The sequence below is a fragment of the Diabrotica virgifera genome, chromosome 5 (genome assembly GCF_917563875.1).
Source record: "Diabrotica virgifera virgifera chromosome 5, PGI_DIABVI_V3a".
Taxonomy (NCBI): domain Eukaryota; kingdom Metazoa; phylum Arthropoda; class Insecta; order Coleoptera; family Chrysomelidae; genus Diabrotica; species Diabrotica virgifera.
This window is the reverse complement of record NC_065447.1, coordinates 43,456,619-43,472,858: the sequence shown is the minus strand read 5'-3', so window position 1 is coordinate 43,472,858 and position 16,240 is coordinate 43,456,619. Positions and strand designations below refer to the sequence as shown.

The following is a 16,240-nucleotide window of genomic DNA, read 5'->3' as shown; positions in this document are numbered from 1 at the left end:
TGTTAATAATCTGAAAATGTATTTATAATTTACATTTTTAGGTATATTTTGAAAAAGAAGTCATATCTCGATAAAAGGTGATTTGTCAAAAAAGACTAGGACGCAAAAAAGTTTTAAAAACACTGTGTTTAACTAATGGTATCACAATAATAGTGTAATTGGAACGTACACAAACATTTGGGGGGTTTAAAGGAACAAAACCCCCATAAAATTTTGATGTAAATATATTAAAAAAGAAGCCGCATCTCGATAAAAACTGGCTTATTGAAAAAATAATAGGAGTCAAAAAAGTTTTAAAAACGTTGTGTTTAACTAATGATACCACAATAATGAATTAATTGGAACGTATACAAAAGTATGGGGGGGTTTAAGGGAAGAAAACTCCCATAAAATTTTTATGGGGTGGACAAACTTCACTATAATTTTGTTTTAAGATGTTACTGCCATAAGAATGATACATGTCAATTTTCAATAAAAAATCTCCAATAGTTTTCGATATATTGAAAAAAAATCGATTTTCATTTTGTAACTTCAAAGGGCTGTAACTTTTTTTATGAGCACATTTGTACTAAGGTAAGTTAGGTTCAATCGAACTATTTTTGACCGCAGAATGTGTGGTATAATTTATGACCAATCTTTTCGGGACACCCTGTATAAAACAGTCATTAGACCGGGGCTCATGTATGGGTGTGAGACGTGGACACTGATAAAAACACTGGAAAGAAAGCTCTTGATGTCTTGAGAGAAAAATCTTCAGAAGAGTCTTTCGACCTTATCACGATCCGAATACTAACCAATGCCGCATGAGAGTATAATATTTTGTATCCATAATTATTTTCCTGTTTTCATCATTATCATCAATAGCTCGACAACTGTTTAGTGTTTTTTCTCCATTTTTATTGTGTTAGTTTCAATGTACCTGGTAAAATTTGTAATGTAATTCAATGTATGAGTTATAGTTTCTAAAGTCAATAACCAAATTATATACTATAAAGCTGTATATTATTTTTAGGTGGTACTCCAGTTAACTGCAGATATCGATGGCCATTCTGAGCGAGACCGAGTATGTTTAAATTCACTTTTAACAACAATAATAAGTGAATTACAACTAACAAATGATAATTTTGCTGACGTTTGCACACGAACCACCCAACGCGAAGTTCAGTTGATACTTTTGCGATTACTCAGTAAGTTCATATATATTTCTATTTTTGAACGATATAAATATCTACCGATTTTTATTCCAGGTGTATTAATGCAAAGATGTAAAACATCATCAACGTCAACATCTAGCAAAACCCCAATACCAGACAGCACTACCTTTGTTTCTCGCACCACAGCAACAGCTCTTCACAAAGCTGACATTATCAACTACTGCAATAAACTCCTTCAAGCTTTGTTGAGCTACTGGCGAAACTCTACAAATGAGGATGATTCGGTCAGCATCACAGGAAATCTTCTTAAAGAACGATTGCCTCATCCGCCACCTGATATGACACCATTTTTCCAGAGGCAGTTTGTTAAAGACAATCAAGACGTATTCCATACATATCCACAACTTTTGACAGAAATAGCTTTGAGGTTGCCTTACCAAGTGCACAGGCATTCGGATGTTTCAGAGCCTATCAGTGCCGCGTTCCATGTGTCATGGTACAAGCATCTCTGTGATTATATGATGACACCACAGACACCTTTTGTAAGTATTGTATACATGTTTCCATCTTTCTTCTTGAAATATACCTTATCAACTATAATAGTTAATGTTTAATAAAATGTTCTTACGAAGCTCGGTCATTAAATTGGTAACAACAAAACATTTAGTTATGGACCAACGTCGGAAAAAAAATATTAAGACAACTGGTTCTTTAATATGTTATTCCCTATGCTTCTTCGAACACCCTACCGGCCATCTGGCTGCTGATACAGGTTGCGTTCATTACTGCGCAGCACATTTGTACAGGTAAACATATCGAATTTAAAATTATTGTAAGACGAAAAATTATTTTGTCATTACTTTTTAAACATTATTAGAAATATGAACTATAATTGCCAGACATTTTTGTGGTTTAAAAAGTAATGACAAAAAAATGTTTTGTCCTAAAATAATTTAAATTCAATATAAAGGGTGATTGATGAGTCTGATAAAGCTCAGTAGATCCGCTATAGTAATAGATAGCAATAAAAATTGATAACAAAAATTGTAGCCAACTTTCAACTTTACATTACGAAATTAGTTAGAATGTTACAGGGTGTTCGATAATATAGTGGCAAACCAAACTTATGTTTTTTTAAATGGAACACCCCATATTTTATTTTATATTCGAAATTCTCTTAACTTTCCCATCACAAAAATATAAAGGTTTGTTATGTTATACAGAGTGTCCCGAAAAGATTGGTCATAAATTATACCACAGATTCTGGGGTCAAAAATGAGTTGATTGAACCTCACTTACCTATATACAATAATGCACACAAAAAAAGTTACAGCCCTTTGAAGTTACAAAATTAAAATCGATTTTTTTTTCATATATCGAAAACTCTTAGAGATTCTGTATTGAAAATGGACATGTGGCATTCTTATGGCAGCAACATCTTATAAAAAAATTAAAGTGAAATTTGTGCACTCAATAAAAATTTTATGGGGGTTTTGTTCCTTTAAACCCCCCGAAACTTTTGTGTACGTTCCAATTAAATTATTATTGTGGCACCATTAGTTAAACACAATGTTTTTAAAACTTTTTTGCCTCTTAGTACTTTTTCGATAAGCCAGTGTTTATCGAAATATTTTGAATATTTGTCGAATCCACCACATATTTGTATATGGTTAAGTACGATTATAGAGACCTGTTAATAATCTGAAAATTTATTTATAATTTGCATTTTTAGGTATATTTTGAATTATCTCGATAAAAGGTGACTTGTCAAAAAAAGACTAAGAGGCAAAAAAGTTTTAAAAACACTGTGTTTAACTAATGGTACCACAATAATAGTTTAATTGGAACGTACACAAACGTTTGGCTTTAAAGGAACAAAACTCCCATAAAATTTTTATGTAAATATATTAAAAAAGAAGCCGCATCTCGATAAAAACTGGATTATCGAAAAAATACTAAGAGGCAAAAAAAAGTTTTAAAAACGTTGTGTTTAACTAATGGTATCACAATAATGAATTAATTGGAACGTACGCAAAAGTTTGGGGGATTTAAGGGAACAAAACCCCCATAAAATTTTTATGGGGCGGACAGACTTCACTATAATTTTGTTTTAAGATGTTCCTGCCACAAGAATAATACATGTCAATTTTCAATACAAAATCTCTAATAGTTTTCGATATATTGAAAAAAATCGATTTTCATTTTGTAACTTTAAAGGGCTGTAACTTTTTTTATGAGCACATTTGTACTAACGTAAGTTATGTTCAATCGAACTATTTTTGACCCCAGAATGTGTGGTATAATTTATGACCAATCTTTTCGGGACACCCTGTATAGGGCTTTTACAAAGTTATAACCAATTTTTTATGAAAAACGTAACAAGTTCAGCTCTCTGTATAAATAAAAATAAGCACAACAGCAATGGTTTATTGGTGCTATATTTTTTTGTTGATTGTCAAAATTTATAAAAATGGTTGATATTGCTAATTTTCGTTATATCGAATACAGGGTGAGTCAAAACGCAAGTACATTCTTTTTTCAGAAATTTTAAATGGAACACCCTGTATTTTATATCACCATCGAAAAGTATCATTACCGTACTTTAATTTTTGTATAATATTCCCTATGCCTAAATTTGTTAGTTTTCGAGATATTTTCATTTTTCAGAGCAAGTTTTAAGGTGTTCTATTTAAAATTACTGAGAAAATAATGTACTTACGTTTTGACTCATCCTGTATTCGATATAAAGAAAATTAGCAATATCAACCATTTTTATAAATTTTGACAATCAACAAAAAAATATGGCACCAATAAACCATTGCTGTTGTGCTTATTTTCATTTATACAGGTAGCTGAACTTATTACGATTTTCGTAGAACATTGGTTATAACTAAATATAACTTCGTAAATACCCTGTATAACATAACAAACCTTTATATTTTTGTGATGGAGAAGTTAACAGGATTTCGAATATAAAATAAAATATAGGGTGTTCCATTTAAAAAAACATAAGTTTGGTCTGCCACTATGATATCGAACACCCTATAACATTCTAACTAATTTTGTAATGTGAAGTTCAAAGTTGGCTACAAGTTTTGTTATTAACTTTTATTGCTATCTATTACTATAGCGGATCTACTAAGCTTTATTTGGACCGTGCAAGTTCGGCAAAGCGATCTCTATTTCTACGCTCTGTACTTTTATTCGCACTTTTAATTATATTGGCCAATTAAATTAGTCCTGGTTGCTGGATAATTGTCAAGGCCATAGTCCAAAAAAATAATAAGAAGAAAAAATAAGATTCAGGTTATGGTATTAAAACGTAAACAATTGTATGTAGTAAATAAAATTAGTTATTAAAATGCAGTACTGCAAGCAAAATACAATTAATTAAATTTACCTTTATATAATAATTGCATATCATATCAATATTGTGGAGCAACATATAATTTTTCTTCTTCAATGACAGTAGATATGAAATGTACGTCAATTTGACAATTTCAATTGACAATATGAATTATTTAAGAAAGTTGCAATATTTATCCGCTATTCGCGCACGATCGTTTCTCAATTCCCTTCCAAGTACTTGCACACCGCGAATCACACTAATCAATCACCCTGATTTTGTATTTACCTGTACAGGTGTGCTGCGCAGTAATGAACGCAACCTGTATCAGCAGCCAGATGGCCGGTACGGTGTTCGAGGAAGCATAGGGAACAATATATGAAAGAATAATAATAATAATAATAATAAATGTCTTTATTAGTATTCCAAAAATTATACAACAAAACAAAAATATTAATTGGTCTGTAGGGCGAGGTTCAGCTTGTACATCATTGAAGGACAGCAATGTACAGCTGCTCTTCCACCTAACCCCCATTTCCTAATAGAAGGGCGAAAAACTATATTTTGTATATAAATATACTTACATACAGTCGGAAAAATGAAAGAATACCCATGAACGAACATATAAAACACGCTGTATTTACCTGTCACCGTGTCACAAAGAAAATTGCCCAGCGCAAGTACATGTAATAATTATTATTACATGTTCTTGCGCTGGCCAATTTTTTGTGTGACACGGTGACAGGAAAATACAGCGTGTTTTATATGTTCGTTCATGGGTATTCTTTCATTTTTCCTACTGTATACTGATACTACTAGATAGTATGCAAATTAGGTACTCTAAAAATCGTAGGCTTGGCATTACTGCTCAGATAACAAATATTTAAACATTTTTTCCTTAAAACTATGTCCGGATAATGTACGAATATCATAATCAAAATTATTCAAATGACTCGCAATTGAAAAAGAAAATGAGCGTTTGAAAAAATGCGTTACGTGACGTGGTAAAGAGAGAGTGTTCCTATGTCTTAGATTAAGGTTATGGACATCAGTTCTATAAGTTATTCTATTGTATAGGTAAGGAGGTACCCCTTCCCGAAGAATCTTATGGTAGAAACATAAAGCATGAAGTTTTCTGCGGTCTTTCATGTTTAACCACTTATTTAAAGTAAAAGTATGGCTAATACTTTGATACTTTCTAATTCCAAAAATTAATCGCAAACAGGAGTTTTGTAATTTCTGTATTCTCCTAGAATCAGTCTCAGTAAGGCATGAGTTATAAAGCACATCGCAATAATTTAATTTTGATAAAATTAAAGATTCACACAACAAGGATTTGGTAGCACTGTTTAATATATTCAGCTGTCTTAAAATAGTTTCTCGAAAACGTTGCTAGCTCTTAGACCATTAGTAATTTTTACCGACTTGACAGTTATTGCAGTATTACCAACTCATAAAAAATACCCCTAAATTTAAGATTAATTTTTTTTTGCCAACTTTTACGATATTTTAATAGTAATTCTGCTATTTCTGCCTGAGACGAATCCGAAAATCCAAATGTCATTAAAATGGGTACAGCCGTTTCTTATTTATAAATAAACAAAATAATACATCCGTAATATATGTTTTTCTTTTACTGTAGGTAAGAAGACAAGTACGTAAATTACTCATGTTCATTTGTGGAAATAAGGAAACATATAGGCAATTGAGAGACTTACACGGATTAAGAAACCATATGAAGAGAGTAATGGAATGCTGTACCAAGGCTGGATACCAACCTGCTACTGACATTCAGCATGCTTTGAGCCTGCCGTATGATGCCCTGGTTGAATTAATTGAACATTTGAAATATTGTGTTGAGGTAAGTTACTAATACTAGTTTTTATCTTTTGCGAACAGTATTTTAGTTTTTAATTTATGGTTAGATGATTTGTAGAATACCACTCTCTTGCCATTACCTTTGTTCGTGACCTGTAATAATTACGATAAAAAGAAATTTTTAAACATAAATATCAATGTACAGGGTGATTCACGCATAGTCTAAAATATAGCACAAGAACACAAATAATTCACAAGTCTAGCATAGTCTAAAAGCAATATTTTTAATGGAACACCCTATATATTTTTATATTTTTGAAAGCTACTTATGGAATAAAATTATTTGTGCCCTTATTTTAAAAATTAAAAAAAACACCATATATATTTTTATGTTTTTAGAAGGTACTTAACAACCTCAGCTCAAAACAGTGTATTATGTAGGGTCTATTATGAATAATACAAGGTGAAATTTTGAAATTATTCATAAATTTCGTCAAGACATTAAATACAAAACCCATTATATTGATACTTAGTTTAAGAAGTTGATGTTTTTATTTAGCTAACTTAACAAATAATACCCTTATTTAAAGTGTGATAAATTATTAATTTCAAAATTTTAAATATTTAATGTTTTGGCGAAAATTATACATAATTTCATAATTTCACCTTATACGGTATTATTCATAATAGCCCCTACATAATACACTTTTTTAAGATGAAGTTGTTAGGTACCTTCTAAAAAAATAAAATGTACAGGGTCATCATCATTCTCTTTGCCTTATCCCTATGCGGGGTCGGCTTCCCTAATTGCATTTCTCCACACAATTATATCTTGGGTCATATCAATGTTAATCCCCTTTACCAACATGTCCTGCCTTATCGTCTCCCCCCAGGTCTTCTTTGATCTTCCTCTCCTACTCCTTCCAATAACCTGCACTTCAGCTATTCTTCATATTGGGTGATTAACGTCTCGACGTTGAACATGACCAAACCATCTTAACCTATGCTCTCTCATTTTGTCATCAATTGGTGCCACACCTAGACTTCCCCAAATATACTCATTTCTAATTTTATCCTTCTTTGTCACTCCACTCATCCATCTAAGCATTCTCAGTTCCGCCACATGCATTCGTTGTTCCTCGTTCTTTTTCACTGCCCAACATTCAGTTCCGTACATCACAGCCGGTCTTATGGCTGTTTTATAGAATTTTCCCTTCAGCTTCATTGGAATTTTTCTGTCACACAACACCCAACTCGCTTCTTTCCACTTCATCCATCTAGCCCTAATTCTACTGCGCATGTATCTCCATCTATTTCTCCATTACTCTATAATACCGATCCTAGGTACTTACTATTGCTTTTCACGATCATTTCACCATCCAAAGATACCATTTTATTTGTAGTAACTCTATCTTTAAATGAACATTACAAATCCTCTGTTTTGGTCCTACTAAGTGTTAAACCTTTTTCCTCCAGAGCTTGCCTCCACTGTTCCAGTTTTTGTTCTAAGTCTCTTTCATTATTTCCTACTAACACGACATCATCAGCATACATTAGGCACCATGGAATGCTACCCTGTAGTTTCGCTGTTATCTGGTCCAAAACTAATGAGAATAAATAAGGACTAAGCACCGAGCCTTGGTGCAATCCTACTTTCACCTGAAATTTATCAGTCTCTCCAACACCTGTCCTAACACTAGTCATTACTCCCTCATACATATCTCTCACAATCTTTATACAGGGTATTTTATTAAAACTAAAGATCATGGACATTACTAGAGTTACGTGAATCACCCTGTATATTTAAATTTATGTTTATAAAGCACCCATTTGAATTTAAAAGATAAGTGGTTTCCATACTTTATAATTTCGAAATTTTACCCTGTATTGTTCATAAAACACCCTATATTATACAGTTCGTTAAACTCATATTGTTAAGCAACTTTTAAAAATATTAAAATAGTATATAGGTTGTTCCATTAAAAATAAACCTTGCGCACTATGCTAGGATTGCGTGAATCACTCTGCACATTTAAATTTATGTTTAAAAACCTCACATTGATATAATATAAAAATAGACGGGTCTCAGAGTTTTTTACAATTTTTTAAAACAACGACAGAAATAATTGTATTCCAAAAGTGCCTTCCACCCTATAATATAATTTATGTATTGCTATCTTTCTAGCATTCACTTTAAATATTTTCAGGTCGCTCAAAGTCGCACCGGTAACTGGCAACGCTTCTGCATAAAAGAAGAAGACGTAATCCAATTCTTGATACGTATCAGTTTTCTTTTGGATGATGGTGTTGCACCTACCGTTCTTCAGCTTCTTCAAAGCGCAATAGTAGTTAACTCACCGGCAAAGAAGCCCGATCCATCGAAAACAGCCTCCAGGAAAGATCGAGAAAAGTCTGACGATTCTAGTACCGAAGCCGTGTTCGAAGAATCTAACTCTGTAATTTTAGTAGAACAGATCACCAAGCATATATCTAAAGAAGTGTTTGCGCGTTTTGTAAAGACATTTATGCTAGAAACTAATATAACCTCTGTAAGATGGCAGGCGCATGCGTTGACGCTAGCCATTTATAAAAACTGTAAACCTAAAGATCAAGAAGCCATACTAGACCTTTTGTGGCAGTTATGGCCATTGCTACCGGCTTATGGGAGAAAAGCTGCCCAGTTCGTCGATTTGCTCGGTTACTTTTCACTGAGATATACGGAGAAAACCGAAGGTGTTGAAGCTATTCCCGAATATGTCGAACGAGCATTCAGTGTTCTTAAAGCACAGAACGAAATGTTAGCACATCACCCAAATGCAAACCTATATGCTCACATGGGCCAATTTGTAGATCTGGATGGATATTACTTGGAATCAGAACCTTGCCTTGTTTGTAACAACCCAGAAGTTTCGTTTACTGTCATTAAATTGAGTTCAATCAAGATTGATTCAAAGTTTACAACAACTACACAAATCGTAAAGCTACTGTCCAGTCACACAATTAGTAAAATCACTATAAGAATAGCAGATTTAAAACGAACGAAGATGGTTAGAACAGTCAATATTTACTATAACAATAGATCTGTACAAGCAGTAGTTGAGCTTAAAAATAAACCTGCACTATGGCATAAAGCAAAGAAGGTTACTTTACAATCTGGTCAAACTGAAGTTAAAATCGAGTTTCCTCTACCAATTGTAGCCTGCAATTTAATGGTGGAGTACGCAGATTTTTATGAAAACATTCAGGCTTCATCCGAAACGTTACAGTGTCCGAGATGTAGTGCCTCGGTACCGGCTAACCCAGGAGTATGCGCCAACTGTGGTGAAAATGTTTTCCAATGTCACAAATGTCGTGCTATCAACTACGACGAAAAGGATCCTTTCCTGTGCCATGCATGTGGATTCTGCAAATATGCTAAGTTCGACTTTAGCTTACTGGCGAAACCTTGTTGCGCTGTGGAGCCTATAGAAAGCGACGAAGATCGCAAAAAGACCGTTTCTAGTATAAATTCTTTTTTGGAAAAAGCCGATAGAGTTTACAAACAACTCATCGCGAATAAACCTACTTTGGAATCGCTGGTTGTTAAGATTACAGAGCACAGACCCGATAAAAAAGAAGATGCTGTTTCGACTTCGTCGGCACCGACTGCAGGTGGCGCTGCAGCAGCAGCTGCTGGTGCTGGAGCCCAGTTGAAAGTGAACAAAACAATACAAATGCTGGCTCAACAATACTGTAATGAGTGCAAGACTTCGTTTGAGGAGCTCAGCAAAATTATACAGAAGGTGTTGGTGTCGCGGAAAGAATTGGTGGCTTATGACAGGAAACACAGGTGAGATGATTTTAATTTTTATTATAAATTATAAAAATTCATTTGGTATATAGTACATTCTTTCACGGCAAAAAAGTGATATGGTGCCGATGTGTAATTTTTGCCCTGGGGGTGAGTTTCACCCCAACACGGGGGTGAAAAAATATATGTCCAAGATAAGTCCTGAAATGGATAAACTGACTAATTTTAAACAACTTTGGTTCTATAGAGTTTTTTCACCAAATCAATACTTTTTGAGTTATTTGCAAGTGAATATGTTCATTTTTCAACAAAATAACCACGTTTTTAGACGGTTTTTCGCAAATAACTCAAAACGTAAGCATTTTGTCGAAAAAAATATTCTTAGCAAAACTATAGCCTATAAAAAAGTGAAAAAAAAACGGTGTATATATTAGGTCTCTATACTTAGCAAAAGCAGAGATTCCTAACAGGAAAATAGGTTAATGTTCGAAAAATTCCAAATATAATAATTCAATGTGAAATATCCAAATAATGAAGCATTCTTGGGGAAAACACATTACAACTTTTTTAAAGTGTTTAAAAAAAGCTTTATTTCTGTTTTTATAAAAAAAAATTCTAGCATCAAATGTAAGCAAGTTACGCTCAAAATAAAGTTGGTCCCTTTTGTTTTGGCAAAAAAAAAATCAGGAAGATCACCCCCCAATTAGCAACTTAAATGAAATTAATCGTTACCGCTTCACAAGTTACTTTACTTACAGTCGAAAAAATGAAAGAATACCCATGAACGATCATATCAAGCACATATTTTGGATTTGCTGCCTTTTTCTATAAATAACAAACGAGAGAGATAGATATTATTAAGTGTTGTCTATAAAGCAAAAACGTTATCCAAGACATACGCAGTTACATATTTATAATTGACAGAGTGAGACGGCGATACAATTGTTCAACGTAGTTATATTAATTTAGTAGAAAATTTAAACTCACACTTGACTATTTCTGTACTTCTAATGTCATTCTTAGAAAAACATTCAACATCAGTAGAGATAATGATTGTACACTGGCGGGCAAAAAATTTAGGTCACTAGATGAATTATTATACACGTTTGATGCCTTGAATTTCCTAAACCTGTTGTCCGATTAGAGTGATTTTTTTAGTATCTTATAGCTTTATTATTTTAAGAATCTCAATGTATTAATATTGTTGCTAGACAGGTAAACGTCATTTTATACTGGGTGTAACAATCATACTGTTTCGTGTTCGGAACACCCTGTGGAATATTATAGCATAGATAAAATATTGAAATTAAAACCTAATTGTAGCCTTAGGCCTTCTTAACATTTTCTTTTTTGATTCATTTGCTTATGTTGGATAATAAAAAAGTTAGGTACTTTAGCAACTAGCCATGTTTTTCATCAATACAGGGTGTTTCTAAATAAGTGCGACAAACTTACAGGGGTAATTCTGAATGAAAAATAATGACTGTTTGCTTTATAAACATATGTCCACAAATGCTACATTTCCGAGATACGGGATGTTGAATTTTTTCTTACAAACTGACAGTTTATTTGCTGCTCTAAAACCGGTTGAGATATGCAAATAAAATTTTTATTGGTTTTAAGAGGTAGTTATTGCGCATTTTTTGATATACAAATAAGAATTTTATATTCACCAATGGCGTGATATAAATATTTTAGATACATCCCGTATGCACGCCAATGGTGAATATAAAATTCTTAATTGTATGTCAAAAAATGCGCAATAACTACCTTTTAAAACCTACCAAATTTCAGTTGCATATCTCAACCGCTTTTAGAGCAACAAATAAACTGTGAGTTTGTAAGAAAAAATTCAACATCCCGTATCTCGGAAATGTAGCATTTGTGGACATAAGTTTATTAAACGAACGGCATTATTTTTTCATGCAGAATTACCCCTTAAAGTTCGTCGCACTTATTTAGAAACAACCTGTATTTATGAAGAACATGGCTAGTTGTTAAAGTATCTAACATCTTTAGTATCCAATATAAGCAAATGAATCAAAAAAGAAAATGTTAAGAAAGCCTAAGGCTACAATTGAGTTTTAATTTCAATATTTTATCTATGCTATAATATTTCACAGAGTGTTCCGAACTTTAAGGAAAAAACACAGTATGACTGTTACACCCGGTATAAAATGACATTTTTACCTGTCTAGCAACAATATTAACATATTGAGCTTCTTAAATAATAAAGCTATAACATCCTAAAAAAATCACTCCCATCGGACAACAGATTTAGGAAATTTGAGGCATCAAACGTGGTTAATTCAGCTAGTGACCTAAATTTTTTGCCCGCCAGTGTATAAACTACTATTCGAGTAATCGTGCTGGTCAACTATAATCTGACTGTTTCGATTTCTGTCACTTTGACAGTGAAACTGGGTTAGGTTCGGTAGAGTTTATAAATTTTAATAATCAGTCGTATTTACTTGAATAAATTCAGTTCTTTTAAGAGCTATTTTGATATTATATTGTATTTTTGGTTTGGTAAGTATTTATTTAATTAAAATACGTCAGGGTCATTCCAGGCCAAGTGGTCCAATATAAATTAAGTTAGTTGCTTGACTATTTTTAATATTTTTTATTTTTCTACCTTTTAAACTTCAGTCTATAGAGACTACAGAATTCCATTTATTTTATTTTAAAAAAATTTAGTTTGCCGATGACGGCCATTTTTGTTAAAGCGTATCGATCATTTTCACGGAAAACATGGCTTCGCTCTTTAACCAATATTTTCACTGAGGTTTGTCCTAGAACAATAAATCAAAAACCAAACTTTTTAGAAAAGTATGCTCTAAAAAACGGCATATAGCATTATTTAATTTCAGACTACCCTTAAGGCCTTAAATGAACCATAAAATTTGAAAAGGTAAACAGATAAAATTCCATTTTCACCATTTTATTAACAGCATATGGCAAGCTGATAATGGTTTGTAATTTTTTTCTGGAAAAGACATACGTACATACTTTAAATAAAAAAAGTTTGAGCTTTGAGACTTAAGTAAATTTTTTCAAAAAAAATCTCAAAAATGTAATTTTTTGAAAAATCTCAAAGTTTGACCCTTATATCTCTGATTGGCACGGATGAAAAAATTTGAAATTTGGCTGAATGTTAGCCCCTAGCAAGTAGAATAAGGTGTAAAAATTTGGAGTTGCAGACTTACCTCATATAGGAGTTACAGGCCTGAAAAAATGGTCAAAATTTGAGCGTTTGCGGGCAGGGTAATTAAAATTCAAATAAACTGTCTAGTGAAATAAAAATTAATCTATTTTTACCAGATTTCACAATGAATACAAATTTATACAGGGTGGGCCTTAAAAAAGAGTTCAGCTTGATATTTGGCAGTTATTGGATTTTAAGTGAATGCCGAAACAGGTCGATTTGTATTTTTAAATTACAATTTTTTTATTATATTTCATACGTCTCCATGATGTGTCACCGTCAGTGACGTCATCCATCTGGTCATGATGACATAATCGATGATTTTTTAATGGCAATAGGGGTCGTATGTTATCTCATTTGAAAGAGTGTTAAATTCTCTGTTCAGTAGTATAAACAATAATATAATTATTTATACAAGGTGGCCAAAAAATAATTTTTGAATTAAATTACACAAAAAGAAGAATGTATGTAATTTATTTAACTCAAAATACATTTTATTACTGTCATAAACTAGAAAAAAAATATTTGGCAAATAAACATTGCTTTTCGCTTAAATTAAATGTTTAAACTGTCAAGAGGTACGTGGGAGGCTGTTTGTGATTTAACTTAAGCGAAAAGAAGAAATGTTTATTTGTGAAATAAACATTTTTTCTATTTTCTGACAGCAGTACAATGTATTTTTAGTTGTCACAAGACCCCTATTCCCATTTAAAAAAATCATCGATTACGTCATACGCTCTGATGGATGACGTTACGTAGTATGAAATGTATAATATACCTAATGAAAAGTTGCAATATAATAAAAATAAAAATGGACCTATTTCGGCATTTCCTTAAAATCCAATAGGTAACTATTGCCAAATATCGAGGTGGACTCTTTTCTTTGGCCCACCCGGTATAAATTTGTATTCATTGTGAAATCTGGTGAAAATACATTAATTTTCATTTCATTAGACAGTTTATTTGAATTTTAATTATCCTGCCCGCAAACGCTCAAATTTTGACCATTTTGATTTTTGACCATTTTTTCAGGCCTGGTACTCGTATATGACGTAAGTCTGCAACTCCAAATTTTTACTTCTTATTCTACTTATTAGGAACTAACATTCGGCCAAATTTCAAATTTTTTCATCCGTGCCCATCAGGGATATAAGGGGTCAAACTTTGAGATTTTTCAAAAAATTACATCTTTGAGATTTTTTTTGAAAAAATTTACTCAAGTCTCAAAACTCAAACTTTTTTTATTTAAAGTATGTACGTATGTCTTTTCCAGAAAAAAATTACAAACCATTATCGGCTTGCCTTATGCTGTTTAAAAATTGCTGAAAATGGAATTTCATCAGTTTACCTTTTTCAACATTGAGGTTCATTTAAGGCCTTACGGGTGTTTAAAATTAAATAATGCTACAGGCAATTTATTTAGAGCATACTTTTCTAAAAAGGTTGGTTTTAGATTTATTGTTATAGGACAAACCTCAGTAAAAATATTGGCTAAAGAGCGAAGCCATATTTTCCGTGAAACACGCTTTAACAAAAATGGCCGTCATCGGCAAACTAATTTTTTTAAAAATAAAATGAATGCAATTTTGTACTCTCTATAGATTGAAGTTTAAAAGGTAGAAAAATAAAAAATATTGAAAATAGTCAAGCAACCACCTTTGGACCACTTGGCTTGGATTGACCCGTCAGTAAAATTTGTAAGTAATCATCTGTCAATATGGTTAACTTCTGTCTACGAGTTCGCCAAACGTGTACATATTACTCTGACTTTTCAATCATAGTGTATGAAATTACAGATTAGTATATTTTTACGAATGTACATTTATTTGCAGATAATGTCTGGAAAATGATCTGGATACCTAATGATCTGAACTCATTAAGTTTACTTTCATTTTAATCACTTAATGCAGCTGACATAAACGACATTTTTTAAATTCCTGTTACTATTTACGTCCACTGGCAACTTTAACATAGAGAAATTCATAATACTATATTTGCTTACTCATAATTTTTGTATTATTAATCTATATCTTTCTTTCTTTCTCCCCTTTCTTATACCCTTTTAGGTGTCGGATTTGGGTTTAGTTTAGCTACATATTCACCCATCTCTTCCATTTTTTTCTTTCTTCTAGCGTTTTCTGTTTAATTTTTCCTGCTTCTACTATTTGCTGTATCCATTTTTCCTCATTAATCTATATCAAATAATTAACTACGGTAGTAATAGTAACATTTATCACCAATAAATATATATTATCAGAAAAAGAATAACACCACAAAAATGTTTTGACACATTCTTACGTAGCGAAAAATCGTACGGTGGGTTAGTAGTCACATCCGTTTATTTTCAGTATTAACTTAGTTTAACGGGTAGCGGATAGGAACTCCTTTGGATAGTCCTACCAGGGAAAATGAATCAATCCCTGCCCTCCGTAGATTCCAGGGGTTTCCTGACCCGGGAAACTAGCACCTGCTTAGGGTCCCTTGTCCAGGGTTACGGATGAAGTCCACAACGGCAGCCATGGCGGAGAAGAACACCTTCGGTACGGTATGGATGGCGGACGTGGCAACCCCTTGATTCTAGGGTTTGTATGGAATCAAAACAGCGCAGCGTCTGACTCAGAATGAGCGGCTGACAACAGCGTCTGACCCAGAATGGGCGGCTGAATGAAAACTCGCCAACCCGCCTGACAAGCGTGGCGTTTTAATGTCAAAAAACCCTCTTCAAGAAAAACATGTCGAATCACAAAACAAACGGAATATTACCCCAGGTGGGTAGAGATAACAACTCACAGTCCCACACCGACAAACCGGTCCGCCTCAAGGATTCTGGGGGAGGCAAACATTCGACTAAACTAAACATAGGTACATATAACATCAGATCCATGAATGAAGACACTAAACTCCACGAATTAGAAGAAGAACTAACT

At 32.8% G+C, this 16,240-nt stretch overlaps 1 protein-coding gene across 1 annotated transcript in view; it reads left to right on the top strand.

Moving 5' to 3' along the window:
- LOC114328390 (E3 ubiquitin-protein ligase UBR4) overlaps positions 1-16,240 on the top strand; it is a 193,332-nt gene that overhangs the window by 121,056 nt on the left and 56,036 nt on the right. Inside the window, exons 28-31 of the mRNA XM_050651407.1 lie at positions 1,013-1,187; positions 1,248-1,696; positions 6,143-6,361; positions 8,526-10,147. Coding sequence (XP_050507364.1) covers positions 1,013-1,187; positions 1,248-1,696; positions 6,143-6,361; positions 8,526-10,147 — 2,465 coding nt within the window. The remainder of the gene's footprint in view (positions 1-1,012; positions 1,188-1,247; positions 1,697-6,142; positions 6,362-8,525; positions 10,148-16,240) is intronic.